The sequence below is a fragment of the Callithrix jacchus genome, chromosome 9 (assembly GCF_049354715.1).
Source record: "Callithrix jacchus isolate 240 chromosome 9, calJac240_pri, whole genome shotgun sequence".
Lineage (NCBI taxonomy): Eukaryota > Metazoa > Chordata > Mammalia > Primates > Cebidae > Callithrix > Callithrix jacchus.
Genome location: NC_133510.1, coordinates 114,732,456 through 114,756,752, shown reverse-complemented (window position 1 = coordinate 114,756,752; position 24,297 = coordinate 114,732,456). Strand labels below are relative to the sequence as shown.

At 43.4% G+C, this 24,297-nt stretch overlaps 2 protein-coding genes across 14 annotated transcripts in view; one reads left to right on the top strand and one right to left on the bottom strand.

Annotated features, from left to right (window-relative positions):
• TMEM116 (transmembrane protein 116) overlaps positions 1–24,297 on the top strand; it is a 213,908-nt gene that overhangs the window by 181,373 nt on the left and 8,238 nt on the right. The window contains exon 11 of one of the 12 annotated variants that reach the window (XM_078337344.1): positions 220–337. The exons of the other annotated variants lie outside the window; for them this stretch is intronic. Within the exon in view, the coding sequence (XP_078193470.1) occupies positions 220–282 (63 nt within the window). The 3' untranslated portion in view covers positions 283–337. Of the gene's footprint in view, positions 1–219; positions 338–24,297 lie in introns of those variants that run through there. 12 annotated transcript variants of the gene reach the window in all.
• LOC100389201 (disintegrin and metalloproteinase domain-containing protein 1a-like) lies at positions 186–6,706 on the bottom strand. 2 transcript variants are annotated; one of them, XM_017976385.5, is made up of 2 exons: positions 3,856–6,706; positions 186–478 (listed from the first exon to the last, which is right to left on the bottom strand). In XM_017976385.5, the coding sequence occupies exons 1-2, from the start codon at positions 6,330–6,332 to the stop codon at positions 469–471; spliced, it is 2,487 nt and encodes an 828-aa protein (XP_017831874.2). In that variant the 5' UTR covers positions 6,333–6,706; the 3' UTR covers positions 186–468. The 2 variants fall into 2 exon arrangements, with proteins under 2 accessions (XP_017831874.2, XP_035113558.1); XM_035257667.3 differs by having other exon boundaries at positions 4,184–6,706.

Here is a 24,297-nt window from a genome sequence, read left to right as displayed (position 1 = left end):
AGCTCAAACATTTTTCAAGGATAATGTCCAAAACTAGCATGAATATTAAGGGTGCAGCAAATTGCAACCTTATTCTTGGAAGAAATCTGCCCTTAATTTTGAAGAAACACTTCAGTGGCCACGTTGATCAAATGGCAATACCAAAATGCTGTTGTAGAATTAGCTTTATAAATAAAAGAAGCTGATTTATTTATTTTTATTTATTTATTTTTGAGACAGAATCTCACTCTGTTGCCCAAGCTGGAGTGCCGTGGTATAATCTTGGCTCGCTACAACCTCTGAAGGAGCTGATTTATCTTTGGCAAGCGAATATAACACTTGAGATATTGAGATAATCTTCATTGTATGCAGAATTGCATCACCGTGAGGCCATAATGTCCTCTGGGTTTAAGGTCAATCTTTTCTTTTTCTTCAACTGAGCCCCAGAGAAGGGAGTGCAGTATGACTCCAGGTTAGGAAGACATTCCATCAGGCATTCCTGAAGGGACAAGCAAATATGTCAGGTTGGGGTCAAGGAGAGGGATGGCTGTTTTAAGTTTCCCAGGGAAGGGCTTGACCCCTGGGCTGTCCAGTAGCATTAATATCTACAACATCCCATTTCTTTATTTCCCACAGTAACATTTTCCTATGTTTTCCCATGTCAGGATACAAATCTAGAGTCTGGACTTGGCTATACTTTGATGAAGTAAAGGAAGGTCTTGGGTCTCCACTGGCCTAGGAGAGCACAAATAGGACAGGATTGACTCAGAGAAGGTAGGTAAAGAATGGCAAGAAGTCATCACCAGAGTCTCCTGGGGTGGCACGTGGCTGGGTCACATGTGACCACCAGTGTTATTGTGCTGTCATTGGAAGGTACGAGCATTGCTCAGAAGCTCCCAAATATTACCAGGAGAGGCATAAGAATATGCTTCCTAAAGACAGTCATACGCAATGCAGAAAGTTGCCCCTTGAACTCTGGAGATTTCAGGCCTATCCTATCCTCTCTGTCCTGCCCACATTAAAACTGGTCACTTCCCTGTAATAGTCTATTCTGTTGGATTCCAGCCTTCATTGCCAGAGTTTGGAGTTTCTACATATTTTAGAATTCATGTGAGAATTTACAAATATGTTCAATGTTCTAACATCATTTCTGAAAACATTTCTTCAAACACCTGTTCTAGGCAAGGCATGGTGCTTTACACCAGTAATTCCAGCACTTTGGGAGGCCAGAGCAGGAGGATCACTTGAGACAGGGACTTTGAGACCAGCCTGTGAAACATAGTGACACCCTCATTTCTAAAAAAAAAAAAGAAAAGAAAAATGTAGTTAGCCAGGCATGGTGGCATGAGCCTGTAGTCCTAGCTGCTTAGAAACTGAAGCAGGAGGATTGCTTGAGCCCAGAAGTTCAAGGCTGCAGTAAGCCATGATGGTGCCACAGCCCTCCAGCCTGGGCAACAGAATTAGACCCCATCTCAAAAACGAAAGAACAAAAACCAAACACTTGTTCTAATCTTGGTTTCCCATCTTCAACATGGGCTTGTAGTCCTGAAGCTCAAATCAGTCATAAGGATAAGCAAATAAAATCTGAAAAGTCTACTACAAAAAGCTCCTCATTTTCTAAATTTTGTGACGTCTTTGTCCAATGCTCTGTTGGCTTCATTTCGTCATTCCCAATTATCTACTTGCCTTCTGGTCCTTAAAGAGCTCTATTAAATCAGCCAAGAATAATCATTCCACGTATAAATCATTATTTATATTGTGATTCCCTTGTCCTTGATGTTTTAAATATGTGATACTCATTCTGTTTCATTACAGTGACCATCAGCATGTCCACTGTGAGGGTTACCCCTTCCGTAACTCCCCAGTTCACTGTACAAGTGCTTTTTTTTTTTTTTTTTGAGGTGGAGTTTCACTCTTGTTACCCAGGCTGGGGTGCAATGGCACGATCTCAGCTCACCGCAACCTCCGCCTCCTGGGTTCAGGCAATTCTCCTGCCTCAGTCTCCCAAGTAGCTGGGGTTACAAGCACGCGCCACCATGCCCAGCTAATTTTGTAAAATTTTCTTGGTAAATTTTTTCATGTTGCCCAGACTGGTCTCAAAGTCCTGGATTCAAGCCATCCTCTCACCTTGGCCTCTCAAAGTGCATTATGAGTACAGGCATGATATCACCAGGATATCACGCTCAACCTGATATCCCGGTCTCCCACCATGAATTTTGATCTTTTGGCATAAAACTCAACCTGGATTTGATTATCAGAATCAGTCCTGAGACCTGTGACCTGGTTTTCCTGCCTGCTTTACTTGTAGTCACGTATCCACAACTGAAGACTTCATTTCAGATGTTGCTCCGAAGTTTTTATTCCACTCACTCAGAGAAACTAACATAAGCAGACAGCAGGTGTTATCCTTTTGTTTGCTCTGTTATCTCGCATAGAGTGGGCAGTCAGAAGAGGGGCTCGGCAGCATATGCTAGGGGACTGATGCTTAGGATCTTCCCTGAGACAGAACATTTGCTCAGTCTGTAGCTCTGTTGTTCCTGAGAAAGATTTTGCATGTGCCATGCCTAGAGACTAGCAATCCCCATATTTTGAGGTTGGCTCTGGTTAAATCATTGACTTGTCTTGGCACCTACCACAAGCTGGGCCCTCAGAGCTAAACAAGATGCCAACCTTATTGCCAGCCATGCTGTCAGGATGTAGTAGGGGGAAAGACTCTTCAATCCATAATGACTACACAACACCATAGGTTCATGATAGGATCAACATTCATTTGTACAACTCTGGTTTTGTTAGAGTCACTGAGGATGAAGCCACGTTCTGGGCAGTTAAGGACATGTCTTTTCCCTCACTTTTTTTTTTTTCAACTGAAGAAAAAGGCTCATGAGGCAAGGGATTCACTCATTCCTGGGGAGGGATGCAGGTCCTGGCTAGCTCTCGGGCAAACTTCAGTCTGTTTCCTCATGTACAAGACGGAGGTTTCACAGGGCAGTCGGGAGGATTAAATGAAGACAGTGAATATAAGGCGTTTAGCACACGGCCTGGCACAGAATGGAGAATGTTACTGTTATATTCACTGGGTCCTTACTTCACCGAAAAATGACTGCCACATTGAAAGTTCTGTTACTTGTAATTTGAGATGTTCCTATCAATTGTCAATAAATGAAAAATGAACTGCAGTAGAATTATTAAGACAAAAAAATGAACAAACAAGTATTCAAACATGAACTTAGCATCTTAGTAAAGACCATCTTGCCTAGGTTGCCTTCCCACTCTTTAGGTACCTGAACTGAGAATTTGAGAAGTCCCTGAATCGGGTCTAGCCTTTTGTAGAGAGCCCCCCACTATTAGGAGTCCCAGTTATTAGGTCACAAAACGCCTAACTTACATGTTATATACACAAATAGGCATTTCTGTAGCTTTATGTTAAAATCTCATTTTATGCATATACTTCACAGGGCAAATTAAAACAACACATCTCATAAACAACTTTTCTAACATAATTTGTAGTTGTGGTTGGGAAATAAAATTCTAGAAAAGCAATATTTATATATGTAGGCAGTATTGCACGTAAAACAAAGTAGATGGGAGATGGCATTACCTAAAAACAGGCAATGCAAAAATTGGCCTTAATAAAACATTGACAGGAATGCTTCATAACAAAAATTTAATTAGAATGGTTTCATTAAATGTGATCATGTAAAAATAGTAGTTTCTGTTACATATAATTTTGAATGTACATGTAATCAATTACTAAAATGAAGAAATTAGAGGAAAATCCCTCCTTCTGTATTAGTACATTTTACAGAATACAGATTTTGGTCAGAAGCACAGCAGCATAAACGCCTGCTTCTCTGAAGCACTGAGCTTACTACTCACCCAGTGTATCCACTGTTAGCTTTATTGGACAACTCATTTTTCGCCTCTTCTTCTTCCTGTCCTTTGCCTACTTTCTGCTCTGGTGCAACCTCTTCTGGAATTGCTTCTGTGTAATCTTCTGAACGCTCTAATATCTCCTTTCTAGCTCCCATACTGGCAAGAATAATTAGAACTACAAATAATGCTGAAAGCAACATGGGGGCTATGTACAGTAACTTCCTTAGGCTTTTATTTTTGTCATTAGTCACGTAACCTCTTTGGGGATTACTCTGACCACCACTACGATTTCTATTTTCTTCTGTACTTATACTTTCATCACTTGGCTTACCAGCAGGGCCGCTGTCCACACTACCTCCGTTGCCTGGATTTTTACAGTCAGGAGGAGCAAAACCAAGCTCACAATGGCAGTGCCTTAAATTGTTGCAAACTCCTTTCCCATGACACGATTCCTCTGGTCTGCAGTCATACAGGAGTACAGAGTGATGGACGCAGGAGTAATCCGTGCAGACTTTGTTTGGGGCACAAGAAGTGCCGATGTGCACATCTCCATCATCAGGGATATCAGTAATGTTATGGGCATCCATGCTCCAGCACCAGTCATCGTCATGAGGGACCTGGATGATTGTATGTTGAGCTTTGAGTCGTGGTAAGGATTCAACACCTGTACATACGAGTTTCCCACAAAATACATTATCACTTGAACATGTAACATACTTTTGCTGATCCTCAGTGGGACGTCCACAGTTTCCAAACCGGTCTCCTCTGGTATTCATTGAAATGTAACAGTCTTCTGGGGCAGATCTTGCAGGGTACCCGTATATATTCACACATTGCTTATCGGGGTTCTTACACTGACCCGCAGAGCAATAGTGAATTCTATCACACAGCGTGCCATCTTGCTTGTAGCTGTCTGCAGGGCATTCTGCAGAGCTCCCGTCACAATATTCTGGGAGGTCACACTCATCCTGAGTAGGACGACATAAAAACCCCTTCCTTCTGAAAGTGCAGTCCTGGCAGCAGAGGCCATGGCTGCACTCAGCATTCTCCTTCAGAGTGCATGTGGGATCACAGCATGGGTCGAGGTCACAGGCAGAACCACAGTCACACTGCTCCGTGTCCTCCACCATGCCATTTCCACAGGTGGAATCCCTACGCTTGCGGGCCCTGGGCCATGGCTTGTTAAATAGGCAGGCCCCTTTGTGTTCTCGAAGGAACTGGTAGAAGTAGTCAGAGCTGCAGTTGCTGAAGCCACTTTCTTTTGTGATATTTTCATGCATGAGGCAAAAATGCTTATCTTTACAAAAGCAGGCCGAGTGGTCGTGCTGAATACCCAGGTTGTGCCCGAGCTCATGGACCATGAGGGCTGCAAACAACAGCACATCTTCATGATGGAAGGATTCAACAGCTGCCGCAAAACCGCTTGAGCAGGCACCACTGAGAAAGGCCTGGCCCGTATTCTGTCCAGGATGATGCCCAACGATCATGTGGGCAACGTCATGCTTCGCACGACGGAAGAGCATCTCTTGTCTCCAGCGATTGAAATTCCTGAGTGTGACTTGCAAGTCCACTGCGACCTCTATTAGTTCCCTCTCGGTCCAGATCTCCATTCCAGCCAGCACCACCTCTGTGTTTATTCCCCTGGTGAAGCTGTTGGCCAGAGCAATGACATCCACTACTCTCTGGACCGTCTCATTGACGTTACTGCCCCACATCTGGAACCTCTGGTTGTTGACCACAACAAACATTTCCACGTACTTGGGGTGTGACCACAAGTAGGACAGCACCTGTCGATCATAAGGCTTCTTGCTCCCTTGTTGCCAGCTAGTGGACACCACATGGCTATCTGTGGGAGCGACACCGCAGGACACTCGTGCTTGATGTGCCATGGTATATAACACATGTTCAAACCGTCTTGAAGACTCCATGGGCTCAATGCTGTAAGATTTTTCCTCCTTGATCAAGATGCCCCTGAGACCTGCACAGGTGTTGACAGAAACAAAAGAACCTGACATTCCCTCTATGTAGCCTTCATAGTGGCAGTCATGGGAGGTAAAAGGTGATTCTTGCCCCAGGATGCCATTGTGGTAACTGTAGACTGGAAAGTTATTCACAAAATGGCTTCTCTTTACCTTCAGGTGAATCAGGTGCTTCTGGCCTTCCATAAATAGCAAATAGGATGCCTTTTCCACTGGATCTTCACTTCCCCTGACCATTAGCCGCTTTGGGATGACTATTTCATAGGAAGAGTAATATACCGAGACCATGTCACAGTACGTGCTTGAGAGAAAAATTATCCCCAACAGCAACATGGTCCCCAACCTGACACATGAAAGACCTGGCACTAGCCTCAGCCTCACACTCTTCATCTGGGCAGCCCAGGTCTGAAGCACCCTCCTAGCCTCATACAAAACCACGTGGAGTTTCAGCAGAGAAGACAGGAAGGAGGCAAAGGCTCTCACTGAGACTGTCACTGACATGGCCCTAGGGAATCAGTTGATGATGCAACTTGCGTCCATGAGCAGCAGCTCTCCCTGACACGCAGACCCTCAGACACAGGTACTAGCCCCAGATCTGTGTTGGCTGCATAAAGCTTCTTTCACCTCTGAAAGACCCAGCTTTCTGGCCAGGTCTCTTCCTAGTCTTCTGGATCTATCTCTTATCTTTCAGAAATTTCCATTCTTGACGACTTTCTCTTTCAGCTTCAGCTTCAGTTCCCCTGGTTAAAGTCCTATTGACATCATGGAGGGAGGTATCACCAAAAAGACCAGAAAGTCTATAATGCAGGACTGTACTGTGCAAGAGGAAACAAAATCTTCATGCCTTTCTCAACTGGCCTACATGGAACAACCCCTCCCCCGCCCCTACTGTTGTCCGTTGCTCAGTTAACTCCAAATGTTCCAGATCAGGGGACTTGGAGATCTCTCTGGTGGGCATACTCCACTGTCCATTTCCTCTCTTCTTAAATTCATGCTCTGAGCACATGAACATCTTTACCCAGGGTGCTCTTTTCTGCTCAGTGAGGCATTATAGATATGTGTGTCAGCATTTCAGGGGCCAGGCTGTTAGAAAATGCAAGTGAGGTGGCTACCCTGTGTCCCAACATAGACCCCAGTGGGCTGGTGACCTATAGTTAAGGCACAGTAGTCTTTTTTTTTGAGACTGAATTTCACTTTTATTGCCCAGGCTGGAGTGCAGTGGTCTGTTCTCAGCTCACTGCAAACTCTACCTCCTAGGTACAAGCAATTCTCCTTTCTCAGTCTCCCAAGTAGCTGGAATTGCAGGCGCCCACCACCATGCCCGACTAATTTTTGTATTTTTAGTAGAGATGGGGTTTCATCATGTTGATCAGGCTTGTCTTGAACTACTGACCTCAAGCAATCCCCTTTCTCAGTCTCCCAAAGTTCTGGGATTATGGCCGTGAGTCACTACATCCAAACAGACCCATTTTTTAACATCATCATAATTGAGTTTCCATAATCTGATTATAATACTGTCCAAAGGAGTACATGGGATATGCCAACAGAGTAGCTTTCTATTTTATGTTATTATCATAGCACCATTGGCTGTTACCTCCAGAACTACACTCTCCTACTGATAGCCTCACATATGGAGGTGCTAAGATTATTCTTCTGTGTGTTGAAAGGTAGGTGTCCTAAAAGTCTCCCCTGTGTTAGAATATAATCTCTGTGCTGTCAGTGACCACCTCTATTTGTTCATCCTGATACCATCAGGCATGCAAGAGGCCTTGTCCAAGAGTAGAAGAAAAAGAATGATTTTTGAATGAATAAAGGGACTCCCGGGTATGAGTAGTACAGTGTGTCATCTGCTGTATGTTATTTGTACTTGTTGCATGCCTGCCCTGGTGGCTAAAAATGTCTTCAGGAAAACCCACACGCTGATTTACCTGTACTGACTAATGGCACATTCATGATCTCCAAATTTACCCCCAGTGCCTTTTGCTGGTCAGCTCATTCTCCTGATTTCTTCTTGCCTCATATTTCACTAAAAAAAAAAGAAGAAGAAGAAGAAGAAGAAGAAAATGTAGCACCCAGATGAATCCACCTATATCATTCAACCTGTATGATTCATGGATGAATCATCCGTGGTCTGCTCTAAGATGAATTCTTTCACTTGTGTATTAGATCTCCTTTCATTTCACTTTCTTATGAACTCCATGTGTATGATGGGCCCTTCTCCTAATCTTAAAAATGTGTTTATCTATTGGATCAACCTCTTTATATGCTATACTTTCTGAATGAAACCATTCCATTCAGACCATATCATTCTCCACTAACCATCCGAATCTTGTCTGTTTTATAATGAATGGCTTTGAGAAAGAGAACATAGTTGCACTCTGCATTATTCATCACCTATTGTCTGTTTTTACCATTTTAAATTTTGGAATATATTACATTCACTAAAAGGTGCATTTTTTTTTTCAGACAAAGTTTCACCCTTATCGCCCAGGCTAGAGTGCAGTGGCATGATCTCAGCTTGCTATAACCTGTGCCTCCCAGGTTCAAGTGATTCTCCTGAGTAGCTGGGATTACAGGTGCCAGCTACCATGCCCAGCTAATTTTTGTGTTTTTAGTAGAGACAGGGTTTCACGATGTTGGCCAGGCAGGTCTTGAACTCCTGACCTCAGGCGATCTGCCCGCCTCAGCCTCCCAGAGTGCTGGAATTACAGGTGTGAGCCACAGTGCCTGGCTGAAAAGTGCATTTGTAACATAAATGTAGACTTGGGGGAATTATGAAAAATAGAAAAGCTGTAAGCATAATTTTGTTAAAACAATCAATACTCTGAGCTCCACAGAATAAACATAGACACCTATTTATAATTACAAATCCCTCAACTTGCAGATGTACCCAGGATGCTATCTTTATTATTATTATTATTATTATTATTATTATTGAGAGACAGGATCTTGCTCTGTCACCCAGGCTAAAGTGCAGTGGTGTGATCATGGCTTGCTGCACCCCTGAACTCCTGGGCTCAAGGAGTCCTCCTGCGTCAGCCTCCAAGCACCAGGGAAGACAACTACATGCTACCATTCCTGAATAACATTTATTTTTTGAACTTTTTGTAGATTAACAGCTTCCTCACTATTTTTTGGTACTTTTACCTTCTAAATATGCAACGTATAACATGCAGCTTCATTTCACTGTGTTTAGAATTCATATGAATACATAAAAGTACAACTTCTTTTTTTTTTTTGAGACGGAGTTTCGCTCTTGTTACCCAGGCTGGAGTGCAATGATGCGATCTCGGCTCACCGCAACCTCCGCCTCCTGGGTTCAGGCAATTCTCCTGCCTTAGCCTCCTGAGTAGCTGGGAAAGTACAATTTTTTATAGGGCTTCTTTTATTTCATAGTTCACTTAAGTTGCCTCCATATTATTGTGTGAAGCCAAAGTTCATTCCTCTTCATATCACAGCACTGGTATTTCTCTGTGTGAATCCCTTGTGACTCATGATCCTTTATCTGTTATCCTTTGCTTTGAGGGTGTATCATAAACACTGCCACTGTGAATATTATTGTCTATGTACCATGATGCAAGTGCATATAACCTTCTAGAATAGAAACCTAGAAGTAGATACTAGGTCATAGGGTAAGCAAAATTTCATTAAACTAGAATATAACAAACTACATTGCAAAACAGTGTGCTAGTTTGCATTCCAAAAGCAGATTGGGAATCTCTAATACTGCACATTCTCAATAATAACTGGTGCTGTGACTCTTTTAAATTTTACCAAGCCTAGGCTGGGTGCAGTGGCTCATGCCCATAATCCCAACACTTTGGGAGACCGAGGAGGACAGATCATGAGGTCAAGAGATCAAGATCATCCTGGCCAACATGGTGAAACCCCGTCTTTACTGAAAATACAAAAATTAGCTGGGCCTGGTGTTGCATGCTTGTAGTCCCAGCTACTCGGGAGGCTGAGGCAGAAGAATCACTTGAATTGGGAGGTGGAAGTTGCAGTGAGCCAAGATTGGACCACTGGACTCCAGCCTGGTGACAGAGCGATACTCCATCTCAGAGAAAAAAAAATTACCAAGCCTGTGATATGCAGTGACGTTCTTTTGTAGGTATGCATCTCATTTCTGTGAATACTAATCAGGATGGAGACTTTTTTTTTTTTTGATGGAGTCTCTTTCTGTTGCCCAGGCTTGAGTGGTGTGGTGCAATCTCGGCTCACTACAACCTCCATCTCCCAGGTTCCAGCGATTTTCCTGCCTCAGCCTTCTGAGTAGCTGGGGTGACAGGCATGTACCACCATGTCCAGCTAATTTTTTTTTCAATAGAGACAGGGCTTCACCAAGTTGGCCAGGCTGGTCTTGAACTCCTGACCTCAGGTGATCCACCTGCCTCGGCCTCCCAAAGTGCTGGGATTACAGGCGTAAGCCACCTTGCCTGGACCATCCTTTCTACTAATTCTAGTAGAATAAGGCTTGCATCCCTCTGCCCCCATCCAGCTCTACTACAGGTTACCAGTGAATAACTCCATTGTCAAATCACGTGATCAACCCTCAGTTCTGTCTTTATGCAGCCACCAACACTATTTGCTGAGGCAGGAGAATGGCTTGAGCCCAGGAAGTTGAGACCAGCCCCAGCAACATAGCGAGACCCCATTGAAAAAAAAAGTTAGTGTGACATGCCTTACATTTTTAAAGAATCACTCTACCTGCTGGGTGGACAGTAGGCTATAAGGGCAGTCGGAATGGAAGCAGAGGACCAGTTAAAGACTTGTGCCGTTGACTGGGAGGAAGTTGAAGGTGACTTGCACCACACTGGAGAGTGGGGTGAGATAAGAGGTCACTTTCTGGACATATGTTAACCATAGAGCCAAGAAGATTTCCTGCTTTCATGGGTTTGTCATGCAAACACTCTTTTCATGTTTTTTTGCACAGAGCTCTCCTGTGGTGGTACTCTACCACACTGTGTCCAGTCTTTCTGTGTCCCGTCTCTCTCTGACTTATTTCCTGACGCTGCTGCCTTGTAGCAGCATCTACATGTGGGACACCCTAGAGCTAAGTCCTCACCCAGTCCTCGGATCCCTTCCCTTCTCTGGCTATAATCCCTCTCTAGGTAATGTCGACCAGTCCCCATGGCTTGAAGTGTCACTGATGCATAGACAGCTCTCAAATATGCATCTCTCGATCATGTCTGTCCTGAAATCCAGACCCAACCATCTTACTGAATAGTCGACATGCCTGCTCGGATGTTTAGCTGGCATCTCAAACTATCAGCACGTCCAACACCTGCTCTATCCAAACTCATCCCCATCTCAGTAAATGGCAACTCCGTTGTTGCAGTGTCTCTGGGCAAAGGCTCTGGAACCATCCTCCTCTGCTGCCTTTCTCTCACCGTCTACATCTGCTCTTTCAGCCAACCCTTTAGCTCTGTCACACAGTGTTTCCATATTCCAACCATTCTCAGAATACCGCTCCAACCACCTTCCTACAAGCTTCCGACATCTCCCACTTGGCAAGTCACAGGCACCGCTAAGCATTCTCAGCTCCTACAATGGATTGCCCATTGTGCTGTCCTGCCTTGTTCTCACAGAGTAGATGGAGTGCTCCTTCCACACGTCTCAGCTCATATCACTCCTGTGCTACAACCGTCTACGCTCACCATCTCCACTGCAATGAAAACACCATTCTCTACCAAGCCTTTACATGATCTCTCTCCACTCACAGCCCTCATCCACTACTCTTCACGCTGCCCACTCTGTCCAGAAGTGCCGACCCTCCTTGCTGTTCTTACATGCTGAGCAAGCTCCTGTCTCAGGACTGTCTGCTTAGAGTTCCTTCTCCCTGGCTTGTCCATCTGCGGATACCTGCAGAGCCTTCCCCCTCACTTTCTACACATCTCTCCTCAAATGACTCCTTATCAGACAGGACCCTGTGACCACTGTTTAATTTAGCACGCCACCCTAACATCACTCTCAATCCCCTTGCACTGCTCATTTTGCTTCGCTGCACATAGTAAAATCTGGCATATCGTGTAGTTACCTGATTATTGCTCACCTGCCCCAACTCGAGTTCGTAATTTTCATGGGAAGAGGTTTTGTCCTACTCACTGCCACATGCCACATGCCTAGAACTCTGTGTGAATAAAGACTCAATACAGAGTTGTGGAATCAGTGAATGAAAACATAGGAAGCTACAGCAGGTGCAAGCCTCTCCATACCATGGCACTTATTTTAAAAAGTATAAGTCTGGGCATTCAAGGCCTGGAGTGGAGCAATAGATTTCCCCTGGAGATTTGGGCACTAAGGACAGAGGACAGGGTCAGAAGAAGCAGAAGATCAGAATTCTTGATTTGGGATCCAAGAAACAAGATTGCTTTAATGTCACTATGGTCTTGAGTGGGGCTCTGAGGAAAGCAAGAAGGTGCATGCCAGCCTTAGCCATATGGTTTGGCTCTGTGTCCCTGCCCAAATCTCATCTTGAATTGTACTCCCATAATTCCCATGTGTTGTGGGAGGGACTTGGTGGGAGACCATTGAATCATGGGGGTTTCCCCCATACTGTTCTCGAGATAGTGAATAAATCTCACAAGATCTGATGGTTTTTTAATGGGTTTCCACTTTTATTTCTTTCTCATTCTCTCTGCCCCCCCCGCCATGTAATTAGTGCCTTTGGTCTTCTGCCATGATTGTGGAGCTTCCCCAGCCATGTGGAACTGAGTCCATTAAACCTGTTTTTCTTCCCAGTCTTGGGTATATATTTATCAGCAGTGTGAAAACAGACTAATACACTTAGCCATAACTGAGCCCAAAGTAGTAAGTGATTGCCAAGTTAACCTGCAGAGATTTGCTATATAGTAGCAGAGACAGAATATATTTGCAAATGATCACATAGTAGGTTAGAATGCCATATCAGGGAAATGCAGTATTTTAAGCTGATGGTGATTAAATCTGATTGTTGCTGAAGAATGCACAGTTATAATACAGTCTTATATTCCTCAGGGCATTTGATTTGAGGTTTCATCAGCATTTGTTTGAGCACCAGCTGTATGCCAGGCACTGCACTCAATGACCTCACATACATTTTCCAATTTAACCTCAAAAATACTCTGTGAGAGGCATTCTTTGTGCGACATTTTACTGAGGAGGAAACCCAGGCCTCAGGAAGTTCAGTTCCGTGTGTTAAGACTAAGCAGTGAGAACGTGACACCTGCTATTTAGGAATGTGGAACACAGAGGTCCCCTCAATCAGAACAAAATTACTTTTTTCCTTTTAAAAAGGTTCGTTTTTGCTCTAAAAAAAAATCTCTTCCTGCTTGGATTTATTAGGCTTGCAAAAACACAAGATGCAGAACTGACATAGTTCTCGTGTTCTTAGTATCCAAGAAAAGAAGGGAGCTCCTGGAGGGCTGAAGAAAGTGAAGAAAGGTGCCTCAAATCTTTTCTCTTGAGTTGTTTTGTAAAACATTTTTAGGTATTTACATTGGTTATAAACACGGCCAGTGTACTGAGTCTGATCCAAAGTTGTCTGCTCTTGTAAAAGCTCGTAAGATTAACAGGCTCTTATTTTAGGTGTATTAGTATAAAAACAGAAAACTTTCCATGCAAACCCTTCATAGTTGTGAAATTTGATACATTTTTGTAATTTCGTGGCACAGTTTTAGTTTTTTGATTAAGAGATACATGAATGAATGGAGCTTTCTATAAATCATGACGCATCCATTACCTCAAAGTGGGGATCCATTCTTATTTTTTAAACCCAAAAAATGAATTGGTGGTCTTTTGCTTTGTCTTCCTATATTCATTTGTGTGTCTGACTATTTATAGTGACATAAGTGATTTATGAAAATAGAAAGGATGGCTTTGGGTGGGTAAGGGGTGAGTGGAGGGCATGAGGGAAAGCTTTCTTTCCTGTTCCTTAGCACTAACATTATGCCTTTTTATTTGTTTTTCATGTGAAATTGTCTTCAACACCCAGCTCATCACTATCTGTGAGAAGCAAGGTTTCCACTATTGAAAATCCACTACCAGGCCAGGCATGGTGGCTCATGCCTGTAATCCCACTTTGAGAGGCTGAGGCGGGCAGATCATGAGATCATGAGATCGAGACCATCCTGGGCCAACATGGTGAAACCTGTCTCTACTAAAAAATCAAAAAAATTAGCTGGGCATGCTGGTGCACACCTGTAGTCCCAGCTACTCAGGAGGCGGAGGCAGAGGCAGGAGAATCACCTGAACCTGGGAGGCAGAAGTTGCAGTGAGCCGAGACAGTGACACTGTACTCACCTGGGCAACAGAGTGAGACTCCATCTCAAAAAGAAAAAAGAAAATCCACTACCAGAAGAAATGTAGTTTGAGGATTATTTCATCTTGTTCAAGGTTTTGTTTATATTTCTTTTCTAAAACATGAGTACACCTCCAGAATTACGGTTCTGAGAACAAGTCTCATGAGGAAACACATTTCTCAATCTCACAGTACCATCTCATCAGTCTGGGTAACATAGGGAGCCTTTTTTTTTCTTTTTTTGAGACAAAGTCTCACTGTTGCCAAGGCTAGAGTGCAGTGGCGTGATCATGGCTCACTATAGCCTTGACCTCCCTCGACTCAGGTGATCTTCCTGCTTCAGCCTCCCAAGTAGCTGGGACCAAAGGTACTCACCACCACAACCGGTTAAGTTTTGTATTTTTTGTAGAGACAGGGTTTTGTCATGTTGCCGAGCTTGGTCTTGAACTCCTGTACTCAAGCGATCCGTCACCTCGGCCTCCCGAAGTGCTGGGATTGTAGGCATGAACCACCATGCCTGCCTTGTGATCTTGTCTCTACAAAAAAAATTTTTTTAATTAGCCAGATGTGGTGATACACACCTGTAATCCCAGCTATTTAGGAGGCTGAGGCTGGCAGATGCTTGAGCGAGGCTGCAGTGAGCCAAGATTGCACCACTGCACTCCAGACTAGGTGTCAGAGCAAGACACTGCCTCAAAAATAAAAGGCAGAAACAAGAATTAGGAAGATGATTAAGGTTTAATATTGAAAACAAAAACATTTATTTTTAGCTCAAGGCAATCAATGCTTCATTGATCTAGAATTGATGAACACTCAATTTCAACAATGCGGTATCTGTTTTTCTTTTTTTACATTTTTTGCAATTTTAGAAAATGAAATACAATTCAATAATATAAAATTCTCTATTTTAAAGTGTACAGTTCATTGGTTTGTAGTATATTCATAAGGTTGTGCAACTGTCCCCGCAATCTAATTCTGGACCACTTCCATCATTTCCAAAAGAAAGCCTGTGCTGTTAGCAGGCACGCCCCATTTGTCTCTTCCTGCAGCTCTGACAACCACTAATCTAGCTTCTGTGTCTATGGAGGGGCCTGTTCTGGGTATTTCACAGCTACCTTATCATTCAATTTTTTAATAATCTCATATATTTTAATCTAATATAAGAATGATTCACACATCTTCAGATTTCAGCACTTCAGCTCTTTCCACATACACTAACTGGCAAACATCATCTTCTATTGAGTTGAACTGGCGGCCATTGCATGCCATATAAAAACTATCCGCATCAGCCTATGTACACCAACGAGGAAAAGAAAAAATTTAAGACAGGTACCCTGAAAATCTGCTTTATATTCAGTATGCATGGCTTTATTCATTCTCATCAGCTTTAAAATTTATACTTAGCAGACAAAGCAACCATCAAGGCGCATCTACTGAAGCTGATTGCTAGGGTAATCACACTCTGTAGGTCAATATCCTATGTCTACAATGTTTCCTGGGCTACAACAAAGTTTTTTCTTGAACTGGCAGAAAGTACAGAAGTTCAATAAGCTAAAATCTGGTACAATTATAATATTCAACCAGCAGCAGTCAACATTTCCCTTAAGAGCAGTTTTTTTTTCCTCTAGTCATCACTTGTGCAGCTGAAAATAAGCACTCATTTCTGCAAAGCCTGGGGCTAAATCATAACTGATGCTTGTTATGAAAGAAATCTTTAAGAAAATATCAGTATTTATGTTAGAAAAAAATTAAAGATCAAGGAACTGGTATGAGACAAAAAACCAACTCTTCAATAAACCAAATAATACATGATAGTTAGATCCCATCTAATGGATCCCATCAGGGGATCTTAAACCACCACCTAGTGTCCAATACCAAAAGCAAAGCTCTTGGTCAAGGTCAAGAGGCCCAAGATGAACCAGCCTTTAAAATACTAACAGTCTCATTCCCTTGCAGTAAAAAATGAGTGAAATACTGCGAAACAGCCCTCTTGAGACAAAACTGCAAAGGCATATGTGCATCTGTGAAATGGACACAGGTAAATGGAACCTTCTAGTCTAGCCTTAGTAGAAAGCAACAGAGATGATTCCAGTTTTTAAACTTAGCCAAGTTTTTGAGACAAGCAGGGAGGCCAAGGCTTGTCTGGATTTAATTCCCACATGGGCATTAGCCCAAACAGACCAAGCTGTGTGCTTTGGCCCTACCAACATTGACAGGCTGCTTCTGGGAATTCTGCAAAAGGCAATGCTGCATTGTCAACCTTAAGGAAGAGATTCTAGGCTGCACCAAGCAAATACAGTCCTGCCTGTCCACCCTCACAGGGTTCTGAATCTCACAGACACCGTAAGCTTCTTGACAGCTTTTAATTACCCTCCAATGAGATAATTGTGGATTCTTGATTACTTCTGCCTTTTTTTTTTTTTTTGAGACAGGGCCTCACTCTGTCACCCAGGCTGGCATGCAGTGGCACAATCTTGGCTCACTGAAACCTCTGCCTCCTGGGTTCAGGCGATTCTCCTGCCTTAGCCTCCCAAGGAGCTGGGATTACAGGCACCCACCATGACACCCAACTAATTTTTGTATTTTTACTAGAGACGGGGTTTCACCATGTTGGCCAGGCTGGTCTTGAACTCCTGACCTCAGGTGATCCACCTACCTCAGCCTCCCAAAGTGCTGGCATTACAGGTATGAGTCACCATGCCCAGCCTTACGTTTTCTTAATATGACCAAGTGAACTAAGTAGCTGAGGAAGGATGATCAATGCTGAATGTACTTTTATTTTGGAGGGGCAAACTGGCAGGAGGTTGGGGTGGGGAGGCTTTACTTAAGGAAATAATCCAGGTATTGAGCATAGTGCATTTTAATTTCAAAATGCTTAAAGTCAGCTGTTGAACAAGAGGCTCTTGAATACTAAGAGGCTACAACCTAAAATGGCTTCCCCTATTCTTCAGGAGCAACTGCTTCTTTTTGAAATGCTTTTGGCTGAGTAAGCAGCAAAGTCAGCACATGGATTCACCAGGAAAAAACCCACTGCCTCAAAGTCAGGGCCTCCACTCATCTCCTCAGAGCCTCAGGCACCACCAGGGGCTGGCAGAGCCCTCCTGGGGTCTAGAGCTCTACAAATGCTCACTAAGCAACCAGGCCCCTCAGAGGAAAGGACAAGGCATGTGACCTAATCCATTCAGTGAATTCTTCCTTTCTATTACATGAGCCCAGGAGTTTGACACCAGCCTGGGCAACGTGTCAAAACCCTGTCTCTAAAAAACATACAAAAATTAGCCGGGCATGAGGGTGGAAGCCTATAGTCCCAACTATTAAGAAGGCTAAGGTGGGAGGTTCACTTGAGCCTGGGAGGTGAAGGTTGCAGTGAGCCGAGATCATGCCACTACACTCCAACCTGTGCAGCAGAGCGAGACTTTGTCTCTAAAACTGTAAAATAAAAAAGCAGGCATGCAGGTGAGATGTCTTGGTGGCCTAAACTAGTATGATTGCAGCAGAAATTTTTAAAAATGTACTTTTTTGAAATGACAACATCACTGAACAGTTGAGATTTTCCAGTTAAATTGGTCTTTTCTTTAAAGTCTTGGTATTAAAAATGTACCTTTACCAGTTCACATATTTTATGAGCAACTAGTATGTGCCAGGCACTGTGCTATGTACTAGGAAGAGAGTAGGGAACAAAATTCACATGGTTCCTACTTCAACTCACCATCTAATGCACTAAATAAAAGCCTGAAGCTAACCGCAAAGAACATAAAAGAAACAGGTTTTATTGAAAATGTTTGCATTGTATGGAGCCAAAACTTTAAAGAAACTTGACCTTTGTTTCCTTCCAGTTCTTTGTTTTTATTTTTCTCTTCTGAGGATGAACTTAGAAAAAGATAATTCATTATGATCAAGGTCCTTCAGTGTCACAGGGATCAACTACAGTGTTGAGAACATACCCCTACTTCTCCAAGGAGGCGTCTGCTAAGGCTGTGGTAACTAAGCATGCAAATGAAAAGGAGCCAATATACTCATTAAGTGGTCATCTGTCTTTTTCTGCCCCAAAGAACAACAAAATTGAACCTCCTTCTGCTTTTCATATGTCCTGAAGAACTGTAAATTGTCTACCCAAAGACCAAGATTCCTAAGAGTCACACTACAAGTTTATAAGCACAATCCTTTTTTTTTTTTTTTTTGATCTTTAAAATAAATTTTTTAAGAGACAGGGTCTTGCCATATTGCCCAAGCTGGTCTTGAACCCCTGGCCTTAAACAATCCTCCTTCCTTGGCCTCCCAAAGTGTGGGGATTACAGGCATGAGCCACCGCACTTGGTCTCACAATTCTTGCAGCTAAAGCTAAGGCCAACAGACATTTGAAAACTTATCAAATATACAGAGAAGGCTTATGAGTCCTTATTTAAAAATCTGTGGTGAGGAAAAGAAAAAAACTGTAGTTAGGTGCCTAGATTTGAACCATAACTCTGACACCTACTAGCGGTCTAGCTGCAGGCAAGTGACATATCTGTGCCTATTTCCTCAACTGTAAAATACATGGCATCTTTTGTGTGTGGGGGGGACAGATTCTCAGTCTGTCGCCCAGGCTGGAGTACAGTGGTGTGATCTTGGCTCACTGCAACCTCCACATCCCCGGTTCAAGTGATTCTCCTGCTTCAGCCTCCCAAGCGACTGGGATTACAGGCATGTACCACCACATCCAGCTAATTTTTGTAGTTTTAGTAGACATGGAGTTTTGCCATGTCAGCTCACAGCAACCTCCGCCTCACAGGTTCAAGCAATTCTCCTGCTTCAGCTTCCCAAGTAGCTGGGATTACAGGTGCCCACCACCACGCCTGGCTAATTTTGTATTTTTAGTAGAGACAGGGTTTCCCCATGTTGGTCAGTTTGGTCTCGAACTCCTGATTTCAGGTGATCCGACTGCCTCAGCCTCCCAAAGCTCTGTGATTACAGGTGTGAGCCACTGTGCCCAGCCTTTTCTTTTTTAGATAGAGTTTTGCTCTTGTTGCCTAGGCTGGAGTGCAGTGGCACGATCTTGGCTCACTGCAACCTCCACCTCCCATGTTCAAGTGATTCTCCTGCCTCAGCCTCCCAAGTAGCTGGGATTACAGGTGCCCGCCAATACACCCAACTAATTTTTGTATTTTTGTATTTTTAGTAGAGACAGGGTTTCACCATGTTACTCAGGCTGATCTTGAACTCCTGACCTCAGGTGATCCACCCATCTCGGTCTCCCAAAGTGTTGGGATTATAGGCATAAACCACTGCACCAGGCCTTTGTTTGTTTTTGAGACAGAGTCACACTGTATCACCCAGGCTGGAATGTGGAGTACAGTGGCGCAATCTCAGTTCACTGCAACCTCTGCCTCCCGGGTTCAAGCAATTCTTGTGCCTCAGCCTCCCAAGAAGCTGGGATTACAGGCACACACCACCATGACTGGCTAATTTTTTATTTTTAGTAGAGACAGGGTTTCACCACGTTGGGCAGGTCTTTAACTCCTGACCTCAGGTTATGCACCCACCTTGGCCTCCCAAAGTGTTGGGATTACAGGTGTGAGCCACTGTGCCTGGCCTGTTCATTTTTTCTTTTTGTTGTTGTTGTTAACGTAGAATATTTTCTATTGTAGTTGGTCGAGTCTGAGATGCAGAATTCACAGATACAAAGAACTGACTATACATGAGAAACACATTATATTCAAGATTTACTGCTTAAGAGTCCTTTCTTTAGGTGCTTGTAGAGGTTGAGTATCCCTTATCCCAAAAGTTTGGAACCAGAAGTAGTTCAGATTTCAGATTTTGGTATATCTGCATACATATAATGAGCTATCTTTGGGTTGGGACCAAGTCTAAACATGAAATTCACTTGTGTTTCATATACATCTTATACCCATAGCCTGAGGGTAATTTTATACAATATTTTAAATAATTTTGTGCATGAAACAAATTTTGTGTTGAGTACTTATGTATGGAATTTTTCACTACAGCATCCTGCAGGGGCTCAACAAGTTTTGGATTTTATATCATTTAGGATTTTAGATATTTGGATTAGGGACACTCAACCTGTACAGATGTTTGAATCCTGACCTGGCGCGGTAGCTTACGCCTATAATTCCAGCACTTTGGGAGTCCAAGGTGGGTGGATCACCTGAGGTTGAGCATTGGAGACCAAATTGACCAATATGAAAAAACCACATCTCTACAAAAAATACAATTTAATCAGGTATGGTGGTGCGCACTTGTAGTCCCAGCTACTCAGGAGGCTGAGGCAGGAGAATCACTTGAACCTGGGAGGCAGAGGTTGCAGTGAGCCGAATTTGTGCCACAGCACTCCAGCCTGGGCAACAAAGCAAGACTCTGGCTTAAAAAAATAAAATAAAATTCTGATTTTGGAGCATTTCAGATTTTGGATATTTGGATTGGGGATGCTGAACCTGTATAGTTTTTGGAGTCCTTTTGGCCCCACTGAAGTGACTCCCCTAACCTCAGAAGCTGTTTACCAAACTGTTTTGCTGTCTCCTGATTTTTAGTAAGCTTTTAAACTGTAGAAATCACATAAAAAGCTTGAAGATTTTTGTGAAGAAAATAGAATTTACCTTCATTATTTTGTTTTTTTTTTCCCCATCTTTTTGTTTCAAGTTTAGAGAAAAGTTGAGTCCAAATGCAGTGTCTTATGCCTGGAATCCCAGCATTTTGGGGGGCCAAGGCAGTTACTTGAGGCCAGGAGTTCAAGACCAGCCTGGCCAATGTGGTGTAACCCCATCTCTACTAAAAATACAAAAAAATTAGCCGGCCGCGGTGGTACACACCTGTAATCCCAGCTATTCAGGACCCTGAGGCAGGAGAATCACTTGAACCCAGGAGGCAGAGGTTGCAGTGAGCCGAGATTGTGTAACTGCACCCCTGCCTGAGCGACAGAGCAAGACTCCATCTCAAAAAAAAAGAGATGAGACCAGGCACAGTGGCTCAGGCCTGTAATCCCGGCACTTTGGGAGGCCGAGGTGGGCAGATCACAAGGTTAGGAGTTCAAGACCAGCCTGACCAACGTGGTGAAACACCATCTCTACTAAAAATATAAAAGTTAGCTGGGCATGGTGGTGCGCACCTGTAATCCCAGCTACTCAGGAGACTGAGGCAAGAGAATTGCTTGAACCTGGGAGGTGGAGATTGCAGTGAGCTGAGTACCAACTCAGCTGAGCAAGACTCCGTCTCAAACTCATGTCTTATCTGGTAGCCAGAAGGGGTTTCACAAAGACAGTAACTGGTAAACTGCAACCCAAAGGACTGTTTGGAATTAGCTAGGCAACAGATGAAGCAGGGCATTCCAGAGGAGAACATGCGTTTAAGGAAACTGCATGTAGATGTGCATGTCCAGATCATCCCAGGTTGGAGTGAAAAAATGGGGAGTTTTTCAGAAAGGAAGGAGTAGACCTTTTTTCTTTTTTCTTTTTGAGACGGAGTTTCGCTCTTGTTACCCAGGCTGGAGTGCAATGGCGCAATCTCGGCTCACAGCAACCTCCGCCTCCTGGGTTCAGGCAATTCTCCTGCCTCAGCCTCCTGAGTAGCTGGGATTACAGGCACGCACGGCTGTGCCCAGCTAATTTTTTGTATTTTTAGTAGAGATGGGGTTTCACCATGTTGACCAGGATGGTCTCGATCTCTTGACCTCATGATCCACCCGCCTCGGCCTCCCAAAGTGCTGGGATTACAGGCGTGAGCCACCGTGCCCAGACCTTTTTTTCTTTATTTTATTTATTATTATTATTTTCTTTTTTTGAGACAGAGTCTTGCTCTGTCACTCAGGCTGGAATTCAGTGGTGCAATCTTGGCTCACTGCAACCTCCACCTCCTAGGTTCAAATGAGTCTCCTGCCTCAGCCTCCCGAGTAGCTGGGATTACAGGCACCCACCACCATACCTGGCTAATTTTTGTATGTTTAATGGAGATGGAATTTTGCCATGTTGTCCCGCCTGGTCTCAAACTCCTGACCTCAAGTGATCCGCCTGCCTCAGCCTCCCAAAGTGCTGGGATTACAGGCATGAGCCACCGCACCTGGCAGGAGTAGATCTTAGAGGGTCTTTTAAGCCAGGCTTAGGAACTGAGAGTTTATTGTGAGGGCCATGGGGAGCAATTAAAGGTTTTAAATGGAGTTAGGATGTGATCAGATTTGCAATTGTGAAAGAATATTCTGACCGAAGGGTGAAGAAAGAGTTGGAGAGAGGTCTGAGAAGAGGCAAGGGGGCCAGTTAGGATCCATGGGCAAGATGGTGGCAGTGAGAGTGCAAAGATGAGATTTTCAGGAGGAAGAATCGACAGCACAGAACTAGATGGGGCATGGTGAGGTGGAGATTGCAGAAAGTCAGGGGCGAGTCCCAGTTTTCTTTTTTTTTTTTTTTAATTTCCACAATGTTTAATAATGAGAAGACAATTACAGCTCTGAAATGGGTGGTTTAACACAAGAACTAGATCACCATAATACTTTTAATTATATAAATGAAAACTTAGTTTTTCTTTTTTTTTCTTCTTTTCTTTTTTATTGCATTTTAGGTTTTGGGGTACATGTGCAGAATGTGCAAAATAGTTGCATAGGTACACACATGGCAGTGTGTTTTGCTGCCTTCCTGCCCCTCACCCACATTTGGCATTTCTCCCCAGGCTATCCCTCCCCAGCTACCCCCCAGCTTTCCCTCCCCATTCCCCCCAATAGACCCCGATGTGTAGTACTTCCTTCCCTGTGTCCACGTGTTCTCATTTTTCCTGACCCGCCTATGTGTAAGACTATGTGGTATTTCATTTTCTGTTCTTGTGTCAGTTTGCTGAGAATGATAGTTTCCAGTTTCATCCATGTCCTTACAAAGGACACGAACTCATCGTTTTTGATTGCTGCATAGTATTCCACGGTGTATATGTGCCACATTTTCCCAGTCCAGTCTATCATCGATGAACATTTGGGTTGGTTCCAGGTCTTTGCTATTGTAAACAGTGCTGCAATGAACATTCGTGTGCATGTGTCCTTATAGTAGAATGATTTATAGTCCTTTGGATATATACCCAGTAATGGGATTGCTGGGTCAAATGGAATTTCTATTTCTAAGGCCTTGAGGAATCGCCACACTGTCTTCCACAATGGTTGAACTAATTTACACTCCCACCAACAATGTAAAAGTGTTCCTTTTTCTCCACATCCTCTCCAGCATCTACTGTCTCCAGATTTTTTAATGATTGCCATTCTAACTGGCGTGAGATGGTATCTCAGTGTGGTTTTGATTTGCATCTCTCTAATGACCAGTGATGATGAGCATTTTTTTCATATGTTTGTTGGCCTCATGTATATCTTCTTTTGTAAAGTGTCTGTTCATATCCTTCACCCACTTTTGAATGGGCTTGTTTGTTTTTTTCTTGTAAATCTGTTTGAGTTCTTTGTAAATTCTGGATATCAGCCCTTTGTCAGATGGGTAGACGGCAAAACTTTTTTCCCATTCTGTTGGTTGCCGATTCACTCTAGTGACTGTTTCTTTTGCTGTGCAGAAGCTGTGGAGTTTCATTAGGTCCCATTTGTCTATTTTGGCTTTTGTTGCCAGTGCTTTTGGTGTTTTGGTCGTGAAGTCCTTGCCTACGCCTATGTCCTGAATGGTTTTGCCTAGATTTTCTTCTAGGGTTTTTATGGTGTTAGGTCTTATGTTTAAGTCTTTAATCCATCTGGAGTTAATTTTAGTGTAAGGTGTCAGGAAGGGGTCCAGTTTCTGCTTTCTGCACATGGCTAGCCAGTTTTCCCAACACCATTTATTAAACAGGAAATCCTTTCCCTATTGCTAGTTTTTGTCAGGTTTATCAAAGATTGTATGGTTGTAGATATGTTATGTAGCCTCCGATGCCTCTGTTTTGTTCCATTGGTCTATATCTCTGTTTTGGTACCAGTACCATGCTGTTTTGATTACTGTAGCCTTGTAGTATACTTTGAAGTCTGGTAGTGTGATGCCTTCCGCTGTGTTCTTTTTGCTTAGAATTGACTTGGCTATGCGGGCTCTCTTTTGGTTCCATATGAAGTTCATGGTGGATTTTTCCAGTTCTGTGAAGAAAGTCAATGGTAGCTTGATGGGGATAGCGTTGATTCTGTAAATTACTTTGGGCAGTATAGCCATTTTCATGATATTGATTCTTCCTAACCATGAACATGGAATATTTCTCCAT